The 25,115-nt window shown below is 41.3% G+C and overlaps 1 protein-coding gene across 3 annotated transcripts; it reads left to right on the top strand.

Moving 5' to 3' along the window:
• On the top strand, positions 1 to 25,115 carry C9orf72 (C9orf72-SMCR8 complex subunit). Of its 3 annotated transcripts, none has more exons than XM_052176235.1 (12): positions 1 to 61; positions 6,706 to 7,020; positions 7,102 to 7,191; positions 8,347 to 8,406; positions 11,392 to 11,487; positions 11,944 to 12,008; positions 13,370 to 13,442; positions 15,274 to 15,390; positions 19,371 to 19,606; positions 22,183 to 22,240; positions 23,094 to 23,203; positions 23,324 to 25,115. In XM_052176235.1, exons 2-12 carry the CDS (start codon positions 6,748 to 6,750, stop codon positions 23,508 to 23,510), a joined length of 1,365 nt encoding a protein of 454 aa, XP_052032195.1. In that variant the 5' UTR covers positions 1 to 61; positions 6,706 to 6,747; the 3' UTR covers positions 23,511 to 25,115. The 3 variants fall into 3 exon arrangements, with proteins under 3 accessions (XP_052032195.1, XP_052032193.1, XP_052032194.1); XM_052176234.1 differs by adding an exon at positions 3,685 to 3,809 and having other exon boundaries at positions 44 to 61; positions 6,706 to 7,191; XM_052176233.1 differs by having other exon boundaries at positions 6,706 to 7,191.

Here is a 25,115-nt window from a genome sequence, read left to right as displayed (position 1 = left end):
CCGGAGCGGGCTGCGGTTGCGGTCCCTGCGCCGGCGGTGAAGGCGCAGCGGCGGCGAGTGGGTGAGTGAGACGCGCGGGCGGAGCGGGGCTGTTGCCTCGGTCTGCTTGCCGGCCGGCTGCGGGTACCAGCGGGGTTGTTTCTCCCTCGGGCTGAACTCCTCCCTGTCCCCCCGAGCGAAAGAGCCCTTGGCCTTGCAGCTGTTGCGGGGGCCGCGGCGGTGCGGAGGGGATGGGAATGGGCCTCGTCTATGCTGTCCGCCCGCGCTCCCCGACCCCGAGCTTCTCCCGGGCCCTCGAGGGAACCCTCCGGGAGTACGGCGGGCGCGGCCTCCACCGCCAGGAGCCTGGGCCCCAGGGGCCTGGCCCTGCGACAGCCAGGGCGCTGGCGGGTACTGCGACCCGGTCAGGTCCACCGAGGGTCCCCGCCCAGGAGGAGAAAGCGCGGGTGGGATGGAGTAAGGACCGACAGCACGGAGGCGGAATTTCGCCCAAGTTTGCAAGGAGTGCGGATGCCCGCTTACATGGGCTGCTGCTGCTCTTACCAGGGTGTTCCCCAGTTCTGTGGGACATGACCTGGTTGCCTCACAGTTCCGCGGTTGCACAGACTTATTAAAGGAAGTGACCATTGTGACTTGGGCATCACTTGACTGATGGTAATCAGATGCTGAGAGAAGCGCACTGATTAAGTCTGTCCACACAGGGTCTGTCTGGCCAGGAGTGCGTTTGCCTGGGAGGGATCGCGCTTTCTGGTGTGGGGGCCTTTAGGCTCTTGTAGAGTTTTATCCCAGCAGGTGGATAAATTTCTCGTCAAATTGTTCCTGTTTGTCACCAGTTGTGTAGAAAGGGTATACAGTCTGTCTCAGTAGTACTTTTACTTTATATAAAGAGCCCAAAAATGACTGGAAAATACTTTAAGATAGAATCGTAAGTCCACTTGGGAAACACACACACACACACACACAATATATATATATATATATATATATATATATATATATATATATATATATATATATATATAACTATATATATATATATAGTTAAAGAGGACATACCAGGAGGCCCCCAATACAGCCTGAAATCACGGGAAACGCCTACACGCACATCGTGGGAATATAGGTGTTTTCCCCTCATCACATTTCATACACTGATGATAAAGTTTAGAAAGTAGGCACAATAAGAGATTACAAATAGCTGATAATACAGTCGAGCCATTGCGGCCACGCTGTAAGAGTCCTGTGAATGTGATCGCTTTGTGTTTCAAAGGAACTTGCTTCTGTACTTTCACCCCAGTTAAGGAAAGCCAGGATCACTGAATGCAGCCACCTTGGTTCTTGGCCACCAGACCTGATAATCAAGAGGATGGAGAAGTAGTGGCAGGCAGCATGGAGAGTGTGAATATGGCAGACTAAAGAGTGACTCATAGCCCAGGAGCAGAAAGCAGGTGGTTTCATCGCCCTGCACAGCACCACATGTCACGTTAAAAACCTACAAGTAATTTTTCTGCATATTTTCATTTACTATTTTGAATGGAAGTTTGCTGCAAGCACTGAAGGTTAAATTAATCCGAGGAGCAGGAGGATCTGGGGTTTTCTGTGTGAGACGCTGCTAACTCGCACCTCAGTGACTACTGAGGGAAAGCCCTGAATCAGTCGGAAACTGCAGTGTTCTTACTTCATAGAACACAAAAAATGAGAGGGCTTACAGCCTGCACTGCAGATTGGACATTCAGCAAGCATTTAAATTTCCAGGAGACAAATGTAAATGTAACTTTAAAAGTTGGTAAAATAGTCTGTTTGGCTATGTGGGCCATCCAATGTTTGCTTTTAGAAAATGACGGAATGAACAAAACTTTTTTTATCTTTTGAGCCTGCCCTAGACCCCCCTGTTGATTGAATAGTTGGCAAAGTGTTAGGTTAGCCAGCCTGAGAAACTTGGATCTAGCGAGACAGCACAGTCCTGGTGTCAGGAATACGCGCGTTGAGTTTTGACTGAAATTGAACGTTTGTGGAGAGTGACACACAAGCTGCTTTGGCAAGTAGTCCACTGTCTGGTCGGTTCCTGTTTGGCTGAGAGGGCTGGTTGGTGCCCCACCCACCCACCTCCCCACAAGAAGTGGAAGCCTTATGGTATAATTCTTGATCGCAGTAGCAGTAGGCAAATGAACTTCCTCAAGGCAGCCTGGAAGGCTGGAGCTGTTTTTTTTTTTTGTTTTTTTTTTTTTGGTGGGGGGGTCGTGCACAGGTTTAAAGAAAAAACAAAGGGTTCAAATGTGCCAGGCTGCTGACAGTGTTAACATGCTTATTAACATAAATACAACTTTATTAGTTTTGGAGGTATTGATTAAGTCCTTATGACCCCGATCTCTGTTTATAGAGTGATGAGCCTTAGCCTCACTCTGTTTTGGATTCTGGCTTCCCTCAGAAGACTCCGTGGCTAATGCTAACCTTCTGAAGTAGCCAGAAACCACATAAACAAAAGCCTGTGAATTTGAAATGAATTTTTTCGGCCACAATTGTATATGGGTTTCCACCGATGCTAACTTCAGGTGTTAGAAATATCAGACTTCAGCTTCCCTGATTATACTTCTCTGTAAGACTTTTTTTTTTTTTTTTTTAGGTCATAGGAATTTCCCCGTTTTCATGATTTCGTTTACATCCAGCCACAGTACAAAAATACTATATTCCTAAGATAAACAGTTTCTAAATCTTAGGCTGCATGCTATTCTGCACAGTCTGATGCTTTCTGGTACTTTCTTCTGTGTCCTGCCCAGGGGGACGTGGCTGAGTCCATGGTCCAAGCATCTGTCTGTTGTATCCACACTGGATATACACCACCTGCTGCTTGTAGTCAGTCACTCGGACCGTTTAGTTCTAAGGTCGCTTATATTTACTCCTTATTTTATTTAATAATGGCCTTGTGGCAAAAGGGGTAATGATACTGCTAATTTGGATTTGCTTAAGAGAAGCCATGAAGTACTTTTAGGTGAAAAGGTGAAAGTTCTCACTATAATTTGGAAGGGGAGGCTCTACTGGTACTACTAACATCCATGGTCAGACTTAATCTTCTGTGAAATTATGAAGGGGAAAAAGTTACACCAGTCTGGTCTTGCTGTTGCATTAATTTTACAAAGTTATAACCACAGTACACAATAAATAATCCTAAAACAATGAATTTGTAGGTGGATGGCATAATCTGAAAACTGTGTTCTGAGCAGTTGATGCCAGCACAGATTTTTTTATAGATCTCAGCCAAAGTTCTGAAGCGGCTGGAGAGATGGCTCAGTGGTTGCACGTGTGGGCTTGCTGTTGCAGAGGACCCAGTTACCTTTACAGGCACCAGGCAAACTTGGACTACACTGAGACAAATACAGACAAAACATAAAGTTAAATAGAGATGCATAATAATACTAATAATATACGAATAAAATAAAAACAAATGCACATCATAATTAACTAAATAAATTGTAAAGTTCTCTAGAAGTGAGGGTCACCAAGCCATTCACAAGATGGCTGTGTTGATGCAGGGATATATGTGAACTAGAAAAAGGTAAATCGTAACAGAGAAGTTCCGAGTCAAGTCACTGGAGGCTCTGCTAGCATGCTTAACATGCAGAAACGCTGAAGGCCACTGGGAGGTTTTCACAAATGAGGAATTAGAAGAACATTTTTACTAATCTACAGGGGAAAAAAAGGGGAAGAAGAAACTGAAGCAGCCTGCGGTGCGATGTGTACCCAGAAACGCAGTGGCGCGTGTGACATTGCAAAGGCGGGAAAGGACAGAGCTGTGTATGGACTACAGAGCTCAGGTGGAGCTCAGCATAGAGTCATCCAGGGAATTATTCTACCTGCTGCAGCAGGGAAGGATGAACTCAGAAGAGACACCAATCCGAATACAGTGGCTTCTGTTTTGTTTTGTTTTGTTTTGTTTTCAAAAGAATTGGGCAGAAAACCTTTCAGCTGTGGAAGCTTCTGAACCGTTTCCTCGTCCTGACATCTAACCACCGGGGTTACCCTAGCTCTGTGATCTTGGATCCAAACAGATGATCTGTCATTAAATATTTTGAATCCCAATCCTGGCTTTCTACCCCATCTTTGATTTAGTTCCCAGATAAAGACACATACAACCTTTATAATTATACTAAGCCTTAATCAGCACGAGAGCTGGGCAGATGTCTATCCTCTGTGCTATTATGTCTATTTCCCAGCCAGTAATCCCATTATATACTTTTCTGTGTTTCATCTGGGCTGCTCTTAACTCCAACCAGTGAGTCCACGTGGCCATTATTTAAGATTTTTGCCCCATGGTATCTTCTCATTTCACCTTTTTCTCTCTCTCTCTCTCTCCTCACGGTTCTCCTCTGACCTCAAGCCTGGGAACCCTAAACCGCACCCATGTCTCTTCTGCCCAAAACTTGGCTGTTGGCATCTTTACTCACCAATCAGGATAATTTGGGGGCAAGGTTATGTAGTCACCTGTGTCTAAGTGCAGTTGCTGGGAGCAACCTCCACAAAGATCACTCTGACCTTTAGGTCAGCAGGAAGCTGCCAGCCTGTGCCACTCACCTACTTTGTCTAAGCACACTTATCCTGTAGCATGTATCATCATCACATGGTATCATGGGAAAGAGTGCGTTCCAGTGAATAAGATTTTAGAAAGACCAAGTTCATATAATTCTTTATCATTCTGGTGTGCTTTTAATGACTATATTTTGTTATTAATCTCTTTGTTCCTATTTTAAAAATTATATCTTACAGTAAATAAAATATATATGGGTACTCTTTGCAATTTAGACATCCAGTGGGTACTTTGAGTTCATCGTCTGGGAGTAAGAGGCCTCTTTGAGGACAGGCTGCATTTGAAGCTAAGCAGCCCAACATGACCCTAGTTAGGCTAAGAATGAGACTAAATAAAAGACATGAAATATACTGCTTTAAGTTTTCCCAATCAGTTTTCCCATAAATTTTTTAAGATTATGCTCTGGGGCGCAATACTGCTTCAAGAAGTGTTTTTCTTTTGTATTTAGAATTATTCACCTTTTCAAACAAAAGGGGGAAGATGGAGTAGAAATATGTTTACAATATAAGTTATGGTTGTGTGCTTAGTTCTCTTGTTATGTGTCCTGCAATTCGCTGCTGTTTTAAAAGGAAAACAGTGGCACCAGTACAGTTTCCACTCAGATTACACTTCCCTGTTCCCTCACTGAAAGCTGACCTCTCCACTGTGTCCAAAAGAGTCAATATCTTAAACAAGTTAAATATCTTAAACTTATATAATCATGGTCTCTTCAGACTATTAAAGTGACATATATTTAAAAGTAAATAGTGCCAAAGTGAATTTCTAAAATTAAAAATGCACATTTAAAAACTCTAGGTAAACTGTTCCTTAGAGTTAAGTGTTTTGCCAAGTTCTGTAGGCCTAATCATAATATGATAGAAACACTCACTCAGCATTCTAAATATAGAAGTTACTCCTTTGCGTGAGACTCTAACCTCTTGATAAGATGGAGAGAGAGAGACAGAGCATGTGATGGTTCAGGGACCACGTGTGGCAATCAGTTGTTTCCTTGCTCCCTCTCCATGGATCCTAGGGACTGAAGGTGGTCATTGAGCTCATCAGCAGGCTGGACTGCTGTAAGATCTGCCCAGCTCAGTAAACAGACTTTTTTGTTTACGCGGACATCCGTCTGTGACTGATCTAATGTTCACTCCCAAAGTAATCACACAAGCAGAGAAGTAGCTTCCTTCAGTACTATTACTTTACATAAATGCTACCATCTTGTTGTGTTTCTTCCACTTCAAATATTTGATTACATGTTTTTAATTAGAAAATGATTTTATACATACAGTATATAGAATTTAATGTGTTTAAATGAAGATCACGTGTGTAACCCTGGCTCTGAACTGGCTCTGAGCTCCTTTGCTCTTGTCTGCCTGTCTGTCCTTTGTGTTCCGAGTAACTGAACTCTTTGATTTTAGCAACTTGTGCGCCTTCACGCTGCTGTACCGCCGTCTGCACTAACGCCTTTGCCTATGTTTCTCTTCCTATTCCAGTGTCATTTTAAGCAGTATGGCACCTCGGCCCCTTCGTAGCCAGAGGTCGCTGAGATGACGGGGCTGTTGCTCTGCTGTTTTTTTTTTTTTTAACCTTACATTTTTTTAACTGTTTTATGGTATTTCTGCTGTCAGAGTTTTTTTTAGTTACTTTCCTAGGAGCCCCCAGGACACACGAGTGAGGGGACTTAAAGGAGCAGCAGCTCGCTCCCTCTCAGTTCTAGAAACTGCAAGCCTAATGCTAACAGGAGCATGGACCTCTGACGGCTTCTTACTTAGCCGTGGTACTCCCTCTGTCCACGGTCAGCAGTCCAGCTCCTGCCCGGTCTTCATGCAGCCAACAGGCATTAGGTTAGAGCCCATTCTTCCCTGAATGGCCCATTTGACCTAATTTTACCTATTTGTAACTAAGGTCCCATTTAACATAGGATCCTCCCCTTCCTGTTTTGTTCTTTGGTTGAAATGGTTTAGGGACCAAATATCTAATCATTAAAATGGTGCGCAGACTATGCATTTGGAGGTAATAAAGGCTCGGTTTTTTTTTTTTTTTTGCTTCTATTGGTATGTGACATTTTTCTAAGTCATTTGGGGTTTGGATGGGTATCTTTAAATGGCTGAACCTGATCACTGTTTTTGTATGTCCCTGTTTAGCTATTGCAAGCGTTTGGATAATGTGAGACCTGGGATGCAGGGATGTCGACTATCTGCCCCCCACCATCTCCTGCTGTTGCCAAGACAGAGATTGCTTTAAGCGGTGAATCACCCTTGCTGGCGGCTACCTTTGCTTACTGGGATAATATTCTTGGTCCTAGAGTAAGGCACATTTGGGCTCCCAAGACAGACCAAGCCCTTCTCAGTGATGGAGAAATAGCTTTCCTTGCCAACCACACTCTAAATGGAGAGATTCTTCGAAATGCAGAGAGCGGGGCTATAGATGTGAAGTTTTTTGTCTTATCCGAAAAAGGGGTAATTATTGTTTCATTAATCTTCGACGGGAACTGGAACGGAGATCGGAGCACTTACGGACTATCAATTATACTCCCGCAGACCGAGCTGAGCTTCTACCTCCCACTTCACAGGGTGTGTGTTGACAGGTTAACACACATTATTCGCAAAGGAAGGATATGGATGCATAAGGTAGGTAAGGGGCTTCTAGCTTGTTCCTGATAGCCTGGCCAATGAAAGCTTTTTCTGGTACATTTACACTTAAGTTTTGGCAATTGTATGCCGACCAGACCGCTGTTATGGTGTGTCTCCTGGGCACAGAAAGCTCTGCCTTCATATCCGTGGTCTTCCCAGTGGAAATGGACGGTGAGATCGTGTCACAGCTGAGAGAAAGGACACATTTGGTCTGAGCGTGGTCTGGAAGCTGTGACTCTAAGTCCTTCTTGTTCTCCCTTTCCTGTGTGACTTTCTTTTGCTTACAACAGTGTAAAAGTGTCAATGTTCACAGGTTTTGATAAGCTGTCAGCGCACAACATGTAGTAACTAAGCAGCTTCCCCACGTTCCCAGTTTCGTATAATGAGGAGACTAGACCAAATGGATTCCAGGGAGTTAGTCCTTTAAGTTTGCAAGTTTAGCTAAAGGAAATACTGTTTTCTCCTGATATTTACATTGCTGTGCATTTTCAGCATATTTAAAGAACAAACCTAATTCTCCTTCCTACTTTCTAGTTTAATATTATCCTGAAAACCCATTAAAACATGACTAATTTTATAGGGCCTCTAACCTACTACAAAGGGAAATAGCATTTTTTAAAAGAATAGTTTTCACTATTATACCTAATAATGCAGACTTCCTTCCTTATTTCTGTAATACTTAACAAAAATCATTTAGATTCAAACAGTTTAGCTGCAGGTGATATTACAGGCAAGTAATCCCAGTGCTCAAGTCTGAGGCAAAAGGATTGGAGTTCAGTGCCAGCCTGTTCTGTCTACCTGGTGAGTTCCGGTCCCATAAATAAACTAAAACAACCATTCCTCTGTTCCTCAGATGCAAGTCGATCTTGTTTGATTTAAATAGTGTGTAATTATTTTTTTTTGAAGCTGCAGGTGTTACGTGGGCTGTTTGTGACTAAATTATCTCTTTACTGAAGAATAAAGGATGCTTTGATTGTGTTTTATGTTCTGTGTGAGAGCATGAACTTGTTGGGCTAATCTCTCGTTTCCATCCTTTCTCCCCACCTGCATAGAAAGCATTTTCCTGTGAACTGTACATGATAGAACATATCTACATTGAAAAATGAACAAGCATCAAAATGGATTTGTTAAAGTAAATTTTCTTTTTCTTAGGAAAGACAAGAAAATGTCCAGAAAATTGTCTTGGAAGGCACAGAGAGGATGGAAGATCAGGTACAGTGTGTGTCACACGCTGCCTGTGACAACTACCCTTTGCTTGTGTGGGTATAAAGTTGGTGGGCACCTCTGGTGAGGACCTGAAGATGCCTCCATTTGACAGAAGAAGCCAGAAAAGGAATATACTTGTTAAGCTGTATAGAATGAACTGAATAAAAATGTCTGTAGCCTAAATCTGAAGACTTGAATTAAAAAAAATCTACAGATTAGTATTTGGCCACCAAATCAATCTGCCAGAATATGTTTGAGGTCATTTATTTGTAGTAAAGTTAAGATATTACATATTTATTTATTTTATTGAAAATAGATTTTTTTTTAAAAAACTATTTATTCTGACTCTGGTTTCCCCTCCTCTGACTCTTCCAGAACCTCTACCCACCCAAATCCATACCTAGTCTTTCTCTTTCAGATATAATCAGGCATTAATAATAATAATAATAAATAAGTTAAAATAAAAGCAAACCAGAATAGGACAAAATAAATAAATAGAAGTAGAACAAAATAAATAGAGGTAGAAAAGAGCCAAAGAAAAAATTCAAGAAATACATATAAACACAGACACAATATTCGCATACACAGAAACTGCATTAAAACCCAAAACTGGAAACCGTAATATGTATGTAAGGGGGGGAAGCCCTGACACAGCATTATGAGTAAAGCACTTTCAAAAATACCACTGACTTTGTGTTGTGTTGCCTGTCTTTATGAGGCCTGGCCTTAAAAAGTGATGTTTATACGCAGGAAGACTTCTACAGTTAGCCTTTCATCTGTGACCCGCTATCAATTGGAGATAGTGTCTGGGCTAGGCATGCAGGCATATCGAGACCTCCCCTCCCCTCAGCACCGACCGAGACCCCATCTGAATCAGACCTGTGCAAGCCTGTGCGTATGCAGGTTTTGAAAATGATTCCTTCTACAACTGTGTTCACAGGAGCTACTGTCTGAAGGGAGTGCGCACACCCTGAGGCATCATCGCTCTGGGTGTGCAGAGCCAGCTGTAGGCACAGTTTTCTTAAAGGTTTATGTTGTCATTTTAAAACTCAACTTTATGTGTATTTGTGACAGATTGTTTGAATGTTGAAGCTTGCCAGTAGCATCCTTTATTTCTTCCCAGTACACTGGCATGCCACCCACCTTCACTGTTTGTCCTTGTAAAGCAACATGGCTATGTGGCCTTTTCTGTCATTTTCCTTAGCATGGCCAAGGAGAATGGTACTTAAAAATAATAATAATCATTTAAAGTATGTCTGAGGGTTTGAGGGTAGAGTGATAGAATATTTGCGTACATTCAGTAGCCTGATCCTACATTTGATCTCTAGCAAAACATGCACACATGCACACACACAACATAAAATGACTTTTACAAAATTATTATGTTGTGCTGTGATGAATGGTGCCATAGGAAATATTCTAGGACAAGTCTTGTCACTAAGTGCTTTAAAAAGTCTAATCTTACTTGCTTGCTGATCATTAAGCAAGGCCTCCAAGTATAAAGTCACTTTCACCAACCTCTAGTGTATTTCTGGAGAAATTAGGGAGAGTCATTTCAACATAAGAAAATTTAGAACCAAATAAAATTTTCATTCAGTGAAACTTTGTTTTTGAAAGTGAGAGCCTGCTGTGGTGGTTTATGCTTGGCCCAGGGAGTCCTGTAAGATTTCTGTTGTTGAGCTCCAGTGAGACTTCACTCACTCATGCAGATGATAAACGCCTGAGGTCCAGATCCAGTGTGCTGTGTTTGCCTGACCGCAACAGAGATGAGACTGACCATTTCTGACAAGGATGAGATGCTTTGTCTTTACATAGCTGTAAATGTAGAGATTACATAGCTGTAATGTGCCTGCAACTGCTCTATTATGAATCCTAATGCTGCTTTAGTATATCACGGCACTCTGAAACGACTTCAGCCGCAGATGGCTTGGGACTCTTACCTGACAAAAAATCACTTAATAAGGAAATGTAACACGCAGTGTTGAATTCCATGTCTTAATTGTATTTGTAAACAGACATTTCAGCAGTTACTCTAAGAAGTAGAAACAATGAGTGGCTTATTCTGGACGTTACTGTAGGATGAAATGTTGAAATGATAAAATTTTCTACATCTGCATAGACATTTACAGATTAGGATAAATTTCCCAAATGAAATAAGCACCTTCCATGATAAGGGCATTGGAAATGGATTTTCCCCCAGTCTGTGTGTGCGTGGAGGATTAGACCTTGGGCCTCCGACATGCCGGGCAGCTTCTCTGCCACCAGCGCCATGACCCTCAACCTTTAATATGAGGTTCTAACTTTAAAATAGGTGGGAGGGGTTTAAATAATTTCATGAAACTTGAGTGAACAAGTTTATTACTGAGGAGAATGTAAGTAATTGATGATTTTAAATATATTTAGCCGAGATTGATAGACACTTGGCAATGTCAGCATCTTATTTATGATCATAAACAGATGGGAGACATGGTGTAAACGTTAGGTGGTGTCACTCACATGACACTCCATAATCATGCTGCAAACCAGATCCTGGAAAATAGAACTTCAAGGCCATGTTTTCGGGTGCAGAGTCTTACTGACTCTTACTCTATGTGGTAACTTAAGTGTGTATTTGGATAGATTATATCTCATTTTGAATGTGGAGGCTGGCTTTTTCTACGCATTCAACATCTTTTCACGTTTAATTTTTATCACTTTGTAAACTTGGCCTTTAACAAGAGCCTTTCTACCTTAGTTAAATGTCTAAGATCCTTTCTAGTGGCAGCACCAGCTTCAGTGTTGCATGTGAGAGAATAAGATAAGCCATTTACTCACCGAGGACAGGAAGCGTAAAGCACATGAGAACCCTGGCCGTGGTCCTGAGTGGGAGGCTCTGGGGACTGCGTAGAGCAGTTCCAGTCGAGGATGTTTTACTCTCTGCCTCCATTGAAATGTTTTTCCCTGCCCTACTCACCCACACTGATTTCGTTCACTTTATTATATTTGATCCAGGGTCAGAGTATCATTCCTATGCTTACTGGGGAAGTCATTCCTGTAATGGAGCTGCTTGCATCTATGAAATCACACAGTGTTCCTGAAGACATTGATGTAAGTGTCATGTTATTTGTGTGGAGGGTGGGTTGGTGGGTGGGTGTGTGTGTATGTGTGCCCGCACACTGCAAATTGAACCTAAGTCCTCAGGAAGAGCAGCCAGTGCTCTTAAGCACTGAGCCAACTCTCCAGTTCCTAGTCTATCAGTTTCTTTGACCATTTGTTGAGGATATTTAAATCACACATTCTTCATGAGTAAATATCTCTAGACACTGTTCCTAATGCTGATTTGTCATTAAACTTGGTCTCCTAATTCTGATAGCTACGAAGGGGAAGGCCAGGCCTTCTCAGTTCGTTCTGAGAACTGCATAGGCAGCATCACTTTATAGGCAGCCTCGATGCTCAGAGTTAGAGTGCTGGCTCGTCAGCACGCGCTCTAGACTCCGTCGTACTTGTTATTAAGAGTTCTCTCAATACTGTAAGCAGACTAATTTTTGTACATGTGCATTTTAGATAGCTGATACAGTGCTCAATGATGATGACATTGGTGACAGCTGTCACGAAGGCTTTCTTCTCAAGTAAGAATTTTACTTCTTTTTCTGAATGCTAAGTAAAGCATAAAAATCTTTATGCTCACCCGTGACAAGATATAGAGGAAAAAATGGTAGAAAACCTACTTCCTCCAGTTATTTAGGGGCAGTGTTGCACATTTGAGCTTACACATGTTCTCACTCAAACAGTAGCGGCATATCTGACGTTACTCTTCCCACTGTCTAAAAGGTATGCCGGGAAGTTCTGGTCTCTGGTTGGGTCTGGATTCTTCTTGCAATTCTCATTAAGTATAACCCTTAGGAACCTATCAAGTTGAGTTGCATTGTAAATTCTTGTGAGTTCTTTAGGTCTAGAAGTGGAAATCATTCATATTTTAGACTGATATTTTTCATCTTCCTGTGTAATTTAACATTTAAGAACATGGGCTCTAACGCCAGACTGTCTAGGTTACAACTGGGGAAACTTGGTGAAACTTCCCAAAGCGGTGCCTCCATTTTCTTACCTGTGAAATGTGAACAGTGATAACAGCCAGTTTATTGAGTCCTTGCAGGCACCAAGTGACATGGATAATATAAAGCACCTAGGACAGTGTCGGGCACATGAACTCACCAGGAGCCCGGCGCCCATGTGCCCTATTATGTTTGCTGTAAGAAAGACAGTAAGTGGGACAGCCAGTACTGCCTGAGCAGCTGTGCGTCCCTCTGCAGGGCTGGGTGTTCTACATCTCCTGTCGGAGTCTTCTTTACAGTTGCAGACTGTCACCAGCAACCAGAGAAAGGGAATAAGGATTTTGTTAAAGTGTTTACTTGTATGTTACATCCCTTCCTTTATGGTCACAGTGGAATACCAGGTGAACGTGCTTAACATCAAGGCCTGAATGGCCTGACTCAGAAGCACTTAGAGTTTGCTGGTGCCAGCCGCTCATACATTGTTTGCAGTGTCCTTTATCTTTAAAGAAGTCACTATAAAATAATGACATCTATTACCTAACTAGGGTATCTATTTCCTTAAAATGTATTTAATTTTATGTGTGTTTGAATACCTGCGTATGTGTATGTGCACCATAGTTATGTGTGCCTGGTACCTGCAAAAGGCAGAAGAGAGCTTTGGCTGACTTGGAACTAGATGGTTATGAGTCACCATGTGGGTTCTGGGTCTTCTCTGTGCGAGCAGCAGGCGTGAGCAGTGAACCATCGCTCCAGCCTCGAGTTGTCTTAAGATGATGTGATATCCGTGAAAGGTCCCTAGAAAATGCAGGCTTTTACAGGAATAAAAGATGACATCATGGGGATGGCTTGGATGTTCTTTGAGTCTTGTGTGTTATCCAAAGCTTGCTGGGCTTTCTCTCGCTGAAACTGTAACCTTCCAATGTTCTCACTACCTACAGTGCCATCAGCTCCCATCTGCAGACCTGTGGCTGTTCTGTCGTAGTGGGCAGCAGTGCAGAGAAAGTAAATAAGGTAATTCACTCCACGGTGCAAGGTGACCTGACTTTTATCATCACTGGCATACCATGAATTATCATTCAAATAGTAGGCTGCAATTGAAATAGCCCAATAGTATAAGAAGCAATGTAATTTTACCAAATTCCTCTGATACCCTCTAGCAGAACTGACTCTAACAGAATGAGTAAGAATTCAATTGCCACATTAGTTTTGATAATCCAGAACTCCTAGTTGTATCATAAATTATTTTGGGAAAAAAATGTTAAAATGAGATTTTTCTTTTTTGAGACAGGGTCTCACTATATTGTCTGGGCTGGCCTGCAACTCACTGTGTAGATCATACTGGTCTCAAAGCCACCATAAGTTGCCTCTTATGCCTAACTTCAAAGATTAAGAGTAGACACCATCTTGCCTGACCTATAAATGAGTTATTTTTCTCCAAATTTTCAATTGTTGGTTTTTATTCCTGTATGACTTTACCTACTAAACAATTTGCTCTGTGAGGACATAACAATTTGGATATGTGAGGTATAGGAAGCTGTGCTGATGAGGATTACCATGAGGTAGTAGTGACTACACACCGCAGCTCTATATAAAGACAAATACTTGAGAGTCCCTAAAGCAGATAGTATAAGATAGCCAACTAGATGATTCACTCAGCTTCTGGAGCTGATTTCTGCGAAATCTGTGAGATTATACCATGTATATAATGGGGTGAGGGAACCAAGACATGTGATCAAACACTTCAGAGGGTCAGTGCCAAAAGTCAGTGGCCATCTTTGTAGTCACTAAGGACATATAAATACATATTCATATCAACTGGAACAAACCTAATTGCTTTTTAAATATTTTACATGGAAATAAGTTAGGGGTGGCTATTCGTGCTACAAAGTTACTCATCTTTTTCGTTTCTTTTTTGAGAGCCAGCCTGTGTACTTATATGGACTTAATTTATAGTTCTCATTCAATCATTTATGACAGAATACTAAACCTCTCATTATATTTTAGCTAGGCATTTAGAGCTGTTATGCATGACCCTAAAAAGTAGCTTTCCACTTGAGCTGCTGGAGCCTTGGGTTCCATGGGGTCCTCATGGGTGGCTTTATGAAAAGAGAAAGGCTCCATTGTTTGGGCTTCAGTTTTTAAACATTTTTTTTCATCTCTCATCTTCCTTTAGGTTGAGTAGCTTGTCCGTTATCTTTTCATTTCTGAGAGGCAAGTTGCCAATGCTCTAGTTGAGAAGCGCTGTCGTGAAGCTGTCTCTGGCTGCAGTCATAGTTCCAGCACAGCTGCACGCTGGGCCAGCTCTGGGCCAGCTCTCCTCACTGGCAGCGGGTTCTAATCCCACCATGCACACATTCTCTGTGCAACTGAGTAGGGTTTTTTTCTGTGGAAGATTTTGGGCAGTCCCTGTTGCCACTTTGCCTCAGACGATAGTTCCCTTGCTGAAACACTCTCCAGAGTGATCTGCTACTCGAAAGGCAGTTGGTGCTGGGTAGAGATATGCCAGGTACCACACTAGGCTATAACTGCCAACTCAGATGAAGGTTTCATGGCCAAATACAGTTGGGAAAGAACAAGTATCCACTTAGAGCAGCAATAGCTATTCAAATGTAGCAAGTTCTGAAATACCATGCAGTTGATCTACCCACTACTTGGTAAAACTTAACTGGCCACAGCATCCCTTTGTAAGCAGTATGTGTTTTGACCCCTGTCCTGTCAAAGGATACTCCTTACTTGGGAACTGTTTCCATGATGGCAACAAAAATTTGTATTTAAATTTATCTCACAAGCAAGCAGCGGTCTTTTTACCTCATATTTCAATGCTGAATCCTTTCTTCTCTAGATAGTAAGAACACTGTGCCTTTTTCTGACACCAGCAGAGAGGAAATGCTCCAGGCTATGTGAAGCGGAATCATCCTTTAAATACGAATCGGGGCTCTTCGTACAAGGCTTGCTAAAGGTACGCTTTCGTCCATCTGTTCAGCATGTGCGAAGTGACAAGTTAAAATGAGCTTTTCAGATCATTACTGGGCATCTTTGGAAAGTATATTGTTAGCATTTAATGTATCATAGTTTAATTGTCTGGGGACTTGTTTGTTTCATCGTTCTGAGCATGAAGTGTATGTGTTAGGGATTTACAGTTAGTATCATCCATGAAACACCGTGGGATAATATTTATATTTCACTTGGTTCCCTCTAGCCATGTGTCTCGCCTTGGTGTTGTCTTTTTAAATACATGCTTGAATCAGACAGAGCCTCTGAAATGATAATGTTTCTTTTGCTTACTGAGTAGATGTGAAAATGTACCATACTTACTCATTTTAGAAATTAAAACATCTTTAAAACATATGCAAAATGTCTGTTTCTAGTACTTACAGTTTTAGTTTTTATATTAAATTTGGTACTTTTTTTTAAAGCAAACCAGATAAATATAAATTAGCATTTTTTTTTCAATAATTAAGTGGAAACAAATTTTTTTCCAGCAAGCTCCGGGTTTGATTGACAGACCCTGCTTCAACAAGAATAAGATGGAAATTATTTCCATCAAGGAAGATACCAACCATTAGCCACCTCAGGCTTTACATGCATTCATACATACATATATATATATATATATATGTATATATGTATATATATATATACACACACATACACACACACATACATATACATACATACAAATTATATATATATATACACATACATACATACACATACACACATGCATATATAAACTTGTATGTTCAAGGAACTTCTATGATGCAAAAGCTCTCTACATTGGACAGATCCACAACCAGCAATGTACCAAATAGGGAACCACTGAAATCACTTTATCAAAGATGAGAAACAAGATAATGTCTACTTTCATGGCTTTTATTCAGACCTAGTGTCATAAGTCTTTGCGAAAGCAAAAATGAAACATAGATTCTGGGCTGAGGCTTTAGCTTAGTGGAAGAATGCTTACTTAGCATGCCTGATGCCCTAGACTCCACCCAAAGGACAAATTCAGTCAGGTGCAAGGATGCACAGGCCCCCACACACACAAAAATCAGTGTGTTTTTGTATACCAGAAATGAAATTGCTGAGAAAAAGAAACGAAGGAAGCGATTACACTCCCAGTAGCTACAGACTAAGCAGCCCCGTAGGGGAAGTGAGTGATGTCTGCTGTGAGAATTATAAAATGAACAAAATTGGACAAATAAAGGAAAGTCATCCAGTACAGTACTTGTGACTAAAGGCTGCTGTTAAAATTCCTGTCCAACCCAGAGCTTTCTACAGACTCAGTACAGCTCCTCTCTAGATGTTCTTAACAGAACTAGAAAGAAGCACCCTGGGTTTGCCGCACTTTGGACCTGCAGTGTCCCCAAAGGCTCACATACTATTTTGAACATTTCATCTTAGCTGATGCCACTGTGGGAAGGGATGGAAATGCTGGGAACTATAGCCTCACTGAGATGTCTCTCATTAAGTCACTGGGGGCGTGCCTGTGGAGGGTGCAGTAGGGACCCGGCCTGCACCCTCACCCCTGTCCAGCCATGCACCTGGCCACCGTGTTCTGCCTCTACATGAGCCCAAAGTAAGGACTGTGCCCATAGACTGAAACAGTGAGTCAGCCCTTTCCTCTTTAAAGCTGAGTTGTCCGGGTGCTTTGTCATGTTAATAGATCTGATTAGTACAGACCCTGAGTAGGCAAGGCAGCCATGCAGAAACATCAAAACTGCTAGCCTAGAGACCTAACTTCACACAGACACAGATGGAACCTCAGAGACCCAGATTGCAATCCTCAAGAACTACAGTGACTGAGTTCTGATGGCTACAGTGAGAATGTGCATCAGAGATATGGAGTTCTTACTGTGGTGCTCTGGGAGATCTCGGCATCCTGTGAAGGAAAGCCACAGCGGCTCATCCCTATCAGACACGAATCGATCTAGATAAGACACTCAAACCTGAGATCCTCTTCACAAACTACTAGAAGAAAACTTAGGAGAAACAATTCAACACGTCAATCTGGGGAAAAGGTTTTTTGTTTTTGTTTTTATTTTTTTAGTATAGTCCCCCACATCATAAACAACAAAATCCAAACTTGACAGATGACAGAGTTTTTGCACAACCAAGAAAGCAACCTGCAGAGTGAAGTAATAACCCATAGGAGGAGAGAATGAATATACTTGTGGGCAGTTCATCACACACTGGTCAATATAAGTATCTCCACCCAAAATACGAAAGTACTTATGGAGTGGACCTCTCCAGAGAAGATATGAAAATAAATGACAGATATGAAGTAGTGTCAGCATTGCTGTGCATATGATAAATTCAAAACCATTATGAGATATTATCCCAGTTAGATGGATATTATCAAAACAACAAAAAGTGACAAATGCCTTCAAGGATATAGGGAAAGTGTACTTGTCTTGGGGGAATTTAAATTACTAATTCACCATTCAAGAAGACAGGGTGGCTGTTTAAATTAAAAACCCAGAAGTGGTAAAGCAGTCACCTAGAACATAGAAGGTCAGCGCTATAATAAATGAGCAAACAATTAGACATTTGGACCAACTGTGTTACCACTAGGCAAGTCCTAAAAGAACTGGCATCGGCATGTGGGTGAAGGCCCGCACCTTCATCTGTGCGCAGCACGAGTCACCACAGCTGGCTGCAGGGTCAGTCTAAATGCCCACGCGCAAATGAATGGTGCATGTGCACAGTGGAGTGTTTTATCACACCGAGGAAGGTCAGCTGTGTACGTGAAACAAGCCAGGCACGAAAGATAAATGCTGCACGTTATCATCATGTGCAAAAGCTAAACCGTTTATCTCTTACAAGTAGACAGTAAATACAGAGATTACCAGAACTTAGAAAGGGTGCTGGGGAAAAGCTGTAGAGAGGCTTAGGGCTGATTAGCTGAAATAATACCTAAAATAAAAGAACAGCTTACAATGTTGTGGAGCACGGTAGAATAATTGTGAGTTTGTTGTATTTTCTGGTTTGTGTATGGGGGACAGAGAAGTGTGTGGACAGAGGTTGATATAGGGTGTCTGACTATCTCTCTCCACCGTGTTTTTTTAGGCAGGGTCTCTCTCTAACCTTTGATAGACTGGCTGAGCAGTGGTGCCCTGAGATCTACCTGTCCTTACATCTCCCAACACTGGGTAATAGGCACAGGCTGCTGCAACTGACTGACTACATTGGGCGCTGGGCATCCTAACATAGGTTGAGTCCTGATGTTTACACAGAAATTTGTACTTTGCCTACTGATTAGGGGTGTTGGGTCCTTGAGGCAAGTCCAATTTTCGTTGTCAGGATATCTCCAACTTCTCATGTCTTTGCTTACAAAGTTTATCACAAGTTGATAAACTACAATAACAGAAACCAGCAGTAACAAGGACAGTAGAGTTGTATAGCTTTCCAGAAAATACCTCGATATAAAGTAATTATCCTAGCCTTTAAGAGTGAAAGATTTGGCAGCCTCTGTATTCTACACTCAACACAATACCTCATACACAGCAGGTGTTTGCTGCGTGGTAAGTGGCTGCCCAGCTACCTAGAAAAAGGCCAGTATTTTCCCTATTAACATACATGCTCATTTAGATACAGAAAGAAGACAACCCAGTGGAGAAAGGCAATCGTAACTCTACAGACCAGCAAGTGATCACATTAAGCCCTGGCATAGGTCTTTGTAGTCTGCTCTGCTATGCATATTTTCTTCAGTGCCCCACCCTACAGTTGGATTGTACAGTTTTTAATGGTATACTGTATACTTTCAGTGTCAACACAAACGGTAGTGGATGGACTTTTATATAGTAATCGCTTGAGTGTTATTTCTGAACAAGCCCTGTACCAGATCACAGGGGTATGCATCTTTTACCGTTATTACATTCTTTTAAAAATTGCTTCTCTCATTTGGCATGTTGTCAGTAAGCTTTCTCTTCCGTCTGACAGGATGCAACTGGCAGCTTTGTGCTGCCTTTCCGGCAGGTTATGTATGCCCCGTACCCCACCACGCACATCGACGTGGACGTCAACACTGTCAAGCAGATGCCACCGTGTCATGAACATATCTATAACCAACGCAGATACATGAGGTCAGAGCTGACAGCCTTCTGGAGGGCAACTTCAGAAGAGGACATGGCTCAGGACACCATCATCTACACAGATGAGAGCTTCACCCCTGACCTGTATGTGACGCTTAGCCTTAGGTGTCATTGTTAGACAACATAAAACTTGTTATTTACGAGTAAAAACAGTGCAAGTTGTATTTAAAAGAAAAGAAATATGACAAGCACAAACTCTGGCACTTTTTCTTTATTTTTTTAACTTTACATTTTTATTGTTATTTTTAGACAGTCTCACTGGGTAGTCCTAGGTGACCAGGAACTCACTATATAGATCAGGCTAGCCCCAAACTCCCAGATATCCACCTGCTTCTATCTCTCAAGTGCAAGGATTAAAACACGTGCCTCCATACCTAGCCTAAATCTTCATTTCTTAGAATACTATTGCCTCTAAGATAGGTTAAGATTTCCTCTTAAAATAAATACATAGCAAATATATACTAATCTCCTGGTTACTTAGTGAAATGTCACATTAATAATTATCAGTTAGAAAATACCAGCCCTTGCTGCCAGAAATTTAATATATAATGGTCATTGTACACTAAACCAAAGTAATTCGAAGTCTTTTTTCCTGGGTGTGAATATCAAACACAGAAAAGTAGTTAATATTTATGAATATTATGAAGAGAAGAGTATTTTCTTTGCATTGTATATTTTGCTATTTATTTTTTACCAGAAAAAAAAAAATGTGATCAGCAAAGTAAAAGGCATAATTGTTGATTAATTAGGAGGAAATTAATGATTTTTTAATTATAAAATTTCAAGAAAGCATTTAAATGGTGTTCTAAAGTCTGAAAAAATAATGAGATAGTATTACTGTTCTCTTGAATCAGTTAAGAGCTTGAAATGGTGCTAGTCCTTAGTATATACTGAAAAGATGTTAAGTATGATCATCCGGGTTGGAGGGCCGTAGGCAGCGGTAAACCTGGAGCAAATGGGTGAGACCCGAGTGTCTGAAGAAGAACGTGGAGCTGAAGAGAGACACGTGGTCCACCAGCAGCCACTGGGAACCGCTGGCCAGAGGCACAGGTGGGAGCACGACGCCCAGAGGGCCCAGTGTGTAGCTGCAGAATGAAAAGAGCCCACTCTTCACAGCTCTGCTGTGCTCTTGTTATTGCTTGGAAAGCTTGAGAGGAATTGCTTCAGAAGAGGATTGGTCAGATTGAACTCTGTGTCACCAGTTCACATAATCTCGGAAAACATAGAAGTTTACTCACTGAGTCTGCGTGCCTGCACCTTCCTCATTACTCATATACTTGAAGTCCTGTTTATCTGTTTAGTTGAATGTTTAGAATCTTCTCAGGAAATGAGGTAAACTTGAATGAATTTGCACCATGTTAATGTTTTTGTTTTGAATACACTTGTTTGGCTGATTTGAAAAAAAGAAATTGTTGAGCTATTCTGGCATGACAAAATCATGTCAAGAATTTTAGAATTTTATTTGCAGTTCTAAGTAAATGTTTTGAATATAAAATTGTCAAAAATATTTTGAGCCACAAGATTATATCTTCTATTATTGTGGGCTCATGATAATATCAGTGTGTTTCAAACAATATTCACTTTTGAGTCTAGGAGGTTTGAGGTTTCAAATTCAGGGACTCGCACACCCTGGGCAATTACTGTACCATAGAGCAATTACTTATTATTACCACTAAGTAATTACTTACCACTCAGTTAAGTTATTTTTAATTTTAACCTTTTTAAGATAAAAGCAGTCTTGTAATATATTAAAGTATGGCATTTCCTTGGAGATAGTCTTTCTTTCAAGTTTTTTTGTGGTCCAGATCTCATTCAGCAAAACAGAAATTTGGAAATAGTGGACTTAAGTCCGAATGGATCCACAAAGCCTGTGACTGTGCTGTCGATTTCCAACCAGTAACCATGAGGTGCTGGTGTCCCCTCCTGGGTCTCTTTCTCCAGTTGGTACACTCATCCCCTTAAGCCTGGGAGGCGTGCTGCTCTCCTGCTGGCTTCTGGGGATTTCCTCTTCCCCATGGTTCCGGGGCAGTGATGTGATCTCTACTGTCTGAGTCTTGCTTTTCATTTATCTTATTGTGATAAATGTTATATTTTCCCTCTGACATGAATACAATAGCCTAGGGAAAGACAGAAGTAAAACTTTGAAAGGGAATGGGGTCTGAGAAGAAAACAGTCCTGTTCATTAGCTTCTGGCCTGACCAGCGTGCTGAAATAGGTCACCTCAGTTGGCCACTTTGTCTGGACTTTGCATGCCTGCCATAGCTTATGTTGCTGGCTCATACTTATAGATGGTGAGTCTCTTGACCTGAGCCCAATTTGTATGGTCAGAGTTCTAAAACACATTGATGCCCTGCCTGGATAGCCTTAACATATACTTGCTAGAAAAGGACACCAGTAATGTACAAATGTACCCTTGAGTTAAAATGGGCCTGTGTGGGGGTTTGTGTTTATATTGTGTACTTTGAGTGTTTGTATGTGTGTATTTGCATTTGTTTTGTGTGCACTGAATATTGAACCCTGAACCTCATGTTTGCATTTCAAATAAACACATCTGTCTTTTTAAACATCTGTTTATAAAACTTCAACTTTTTGACTAGAGCAAGAGGTAGTGGAACCTGACTCTGTAAAACTATTTAATATCTGAACCTTTTTCTTCATAGGAATATTTTCCAAGATGTCTTACACAGAGACACTCTAGTGAAAGCCTTCCTGGATCAGGTAAATATGATAACACCCATTGCCAGACAAAAGGCATTGCATATTTTCTTTTAAAGTATGCCCCACAGTGCCTATAGAATATATAAAAGGCACCAAAGAATTAAAGTGCTAGAGGCCTTTCTGAAGTCTGTAAATGAATTTCTCTTTGAATTAGTAATGGGAAATTGCCTGTATATTAACAGTTAAACCAGCATTCTCCATCCTAGTAGATGCTTCAGGTCCAACCCTACACCTTTAGGATTTTTTGTGGTTGATAAAAAAGAGGGGTGTGTTTTCATTTGTGTTGATTGAATTGAAAATATTCTTAAAACTAAGCTTCTGCTTAAATGGTAGCATCTTTATTGTCTCTGTTTTTAAAAATACCCAATGAGTTACACATTTGGAGATGGTGATAGATTGTATAAGATCTGTTTCTATATGTAACCAGAGCTTTGTCATAGTACCACTCTGGGAATCGGGCCAAGATCCTGTGTTGTGGACATAGAGTTGAGATAAGGAGAGCCTCATGTCCCCTGGGACTTGTGGATCTGGGTCTGTGTAAGGTGTGACTGTACAGTTAGAGCATGTAATCTCATGTTTCTGAAGCTGAAAACTACCCCATCCTCTACTCCACACAACCTGAAATCATTAACTTAGTTATTTTTCATTATAAAATAAGGAAATATTTTGATGTAGAATACAAAATCTAAGTGCATTAAAATAGAGAATCTCAAAAACTGACAGTGAATTTCCAGACATTTGCCACTACCACGGCCCTGCCCTTTGGCAGTGGGAAGAAATGGCTGCAATAGGTGATGTGTGTCAGATCCTGTCAGTAATGTCATGGAAACTATTGTGTCTCATGTCCCTGCAGGTCTTCCATTTGAAGCCTGGCCTGTCTCTCAGAAGTACTTTCCTTGCACAGTTCCTCCTCATTCTTCACAGGAAAGCCTTGACACTAATCAAATACATAGAGGATGATACGTGAGTCCAGCTCCCTAGAGGAAAGCCTTAATGCATTGACAGTTGCTGATTGCTCCCTTTGAACGTTCATTGCCTGTATTATAATGTTTGGGTTTTTTGTCTGTTTTGTTTTATTTATAGGCAGAAGGGGAAAAAGCCCTTTAAGTCTCTTCGGAACCTGAAGATAGATCTTGATTTAACAGCAGAGGGCGATCTTAACATAATAATGGCTCTAGCTGAGAAAATTAAGCCAGGCCTACACTCTTTCATCTTTGGGAGACCTTTCTACACTAGTGTACAAGAACGTGATGTTCTCATGACTTTTTAAACGTGTGGTTTGCTGTGTGTGTCTCTTCACAGTCACACCTGCTGTTCCAGTGTCTCAGCAGTGTGGACACGGCCTTCCTCCCGGGTCCTGCTGCAGGGCAGGGTACACTATACTTGTCAGAAGAGGTCTGTACCGGATGTCAGGGGCATTGTTACAGTGAATGTCTCTTTTCCTAGAATAGATGTACACTCTTAGGGCCTTATGTTTACAATTATCTTAAGTACTATTGCTGTCTTTTGAAGATATGAATGATCGGGTATACACTTGACCATAACTGCTGGTTGGTTTGTTTTTTGTTTTTGTGAAACTTATGATTCATGGTTTACATGTATCACACTGAAACTCTAGTTAGCTTTTACAGGTAAAGTGTGAGTTGATTCCCTGTCCCTCTGTGTCCTGTGGTGTGTACGATCTGTAGTATATAGGATCACTTCTACCATAACTGACAATTAGAGCGTTATAAGTTTGCAGTTCCACAGAAAGGAACTAGGTCTGATCACAGATTAGTTCTTGAAAGAAGACACTGGTAGAGCAGAGTTTGAGGTGAAGTCAGTTGTAGATCTTCCTTTAGAGACTCAGTCCTTCAGGTCCGGTCTGTGTAGAGATGCTGAAGAGGCGTGCATGGCCCTGGACTCCGTGAGCCGTCGTGTGCTTTTTGTTGGTTTATTGTAGTTCTGTCAAAGTGGCATTTGTTTTTATAATTGTTGCCAACTTTTAAGGTTAATTTTCATTATTTTTGAGCCAAATTAAAATGTGCACCTCCTGTGCCTTTCCTAATCTTGGAAAATATAATTTCTTGGCAGAGGGTCAGATTTCAGGGCCCAGCGACTTTCATCTGACCTCCCTTTGCACGGCTGCCATGTGCCTGGCTTAGATTAGAAGTCCTTATAAAATATGTCAGAGGGCATTCTCTGAGACGATCTTTGAAGAGCAGGGAAGCTTCTTGCCTCTTTCCTTTCGCTTCTGCCTACACTCTGGTATTTTCCACGTTACCTGCATCACTAGAACAGCAGGAGAAATCTGACCCCAGTGCTATTTCCCTAGGTGCTATTATGGCAAACTCAAGTGGTCTGTTTCTGTACCTGTAACAAGATAGTCAAACTATCTTGCTGGCTGTCAAGTACTGATTAGTAGAGTTCTGTGCTACAACAGTGTTGGCATATGCACAAACACAAATAAGTGTTTTTATTTAAAACTGTGGACTTAGCATAAAAAGGGAGAATATATTTATTTTTTACAAAAGGGATACAAATAGAACCCTTTCCTCACCCACCAAATTTAGCAAGAAAAACCCATTCTATTCTGAAAGGTCACAGTGGCTTTGACATTACAAATCAGAACAACGCACACTGACCATGATAGCTTATTAACTGACTCCAAGTCACTCCGTCGTGGTAAACCGGTAGACTCCACCTTCTAGTGTGCTGCGCTCATTGCTTTACACAGTAGGATCTTATTTAAGTGCTAATTGTTGTCTTTTGCTGGTTTACTGTGTTGTCATAGAGAATGTAAGTTGTACAGTGAATAAGTTATTGAAGCATGTGTAAACAGTTATATATCTTTTCTCCTAGATGGGGAATTTTGAATAAAATACCTTTGAAATTC

Source organism: Apodemus sylvaticus, chromosome 3 (assembly GCF_947179515.1).
Source record: "Apodemus sylvaticus chromosome 3, mApoSyl1.1, whole genome shotgun sequence".
Taxonomy (NCBI): domain Eukaryota; kingdom Metazoa; phylum Chordata; class Mammalia; order Rodentia; family Muridae; genus Apodemus; species Apodemus sylvaticus.
The sequence above is the reverse complement of the archived record's forward strand: the minus strand, read 5'-3'. Positions and strand labels throughout refer to the sequence as shown.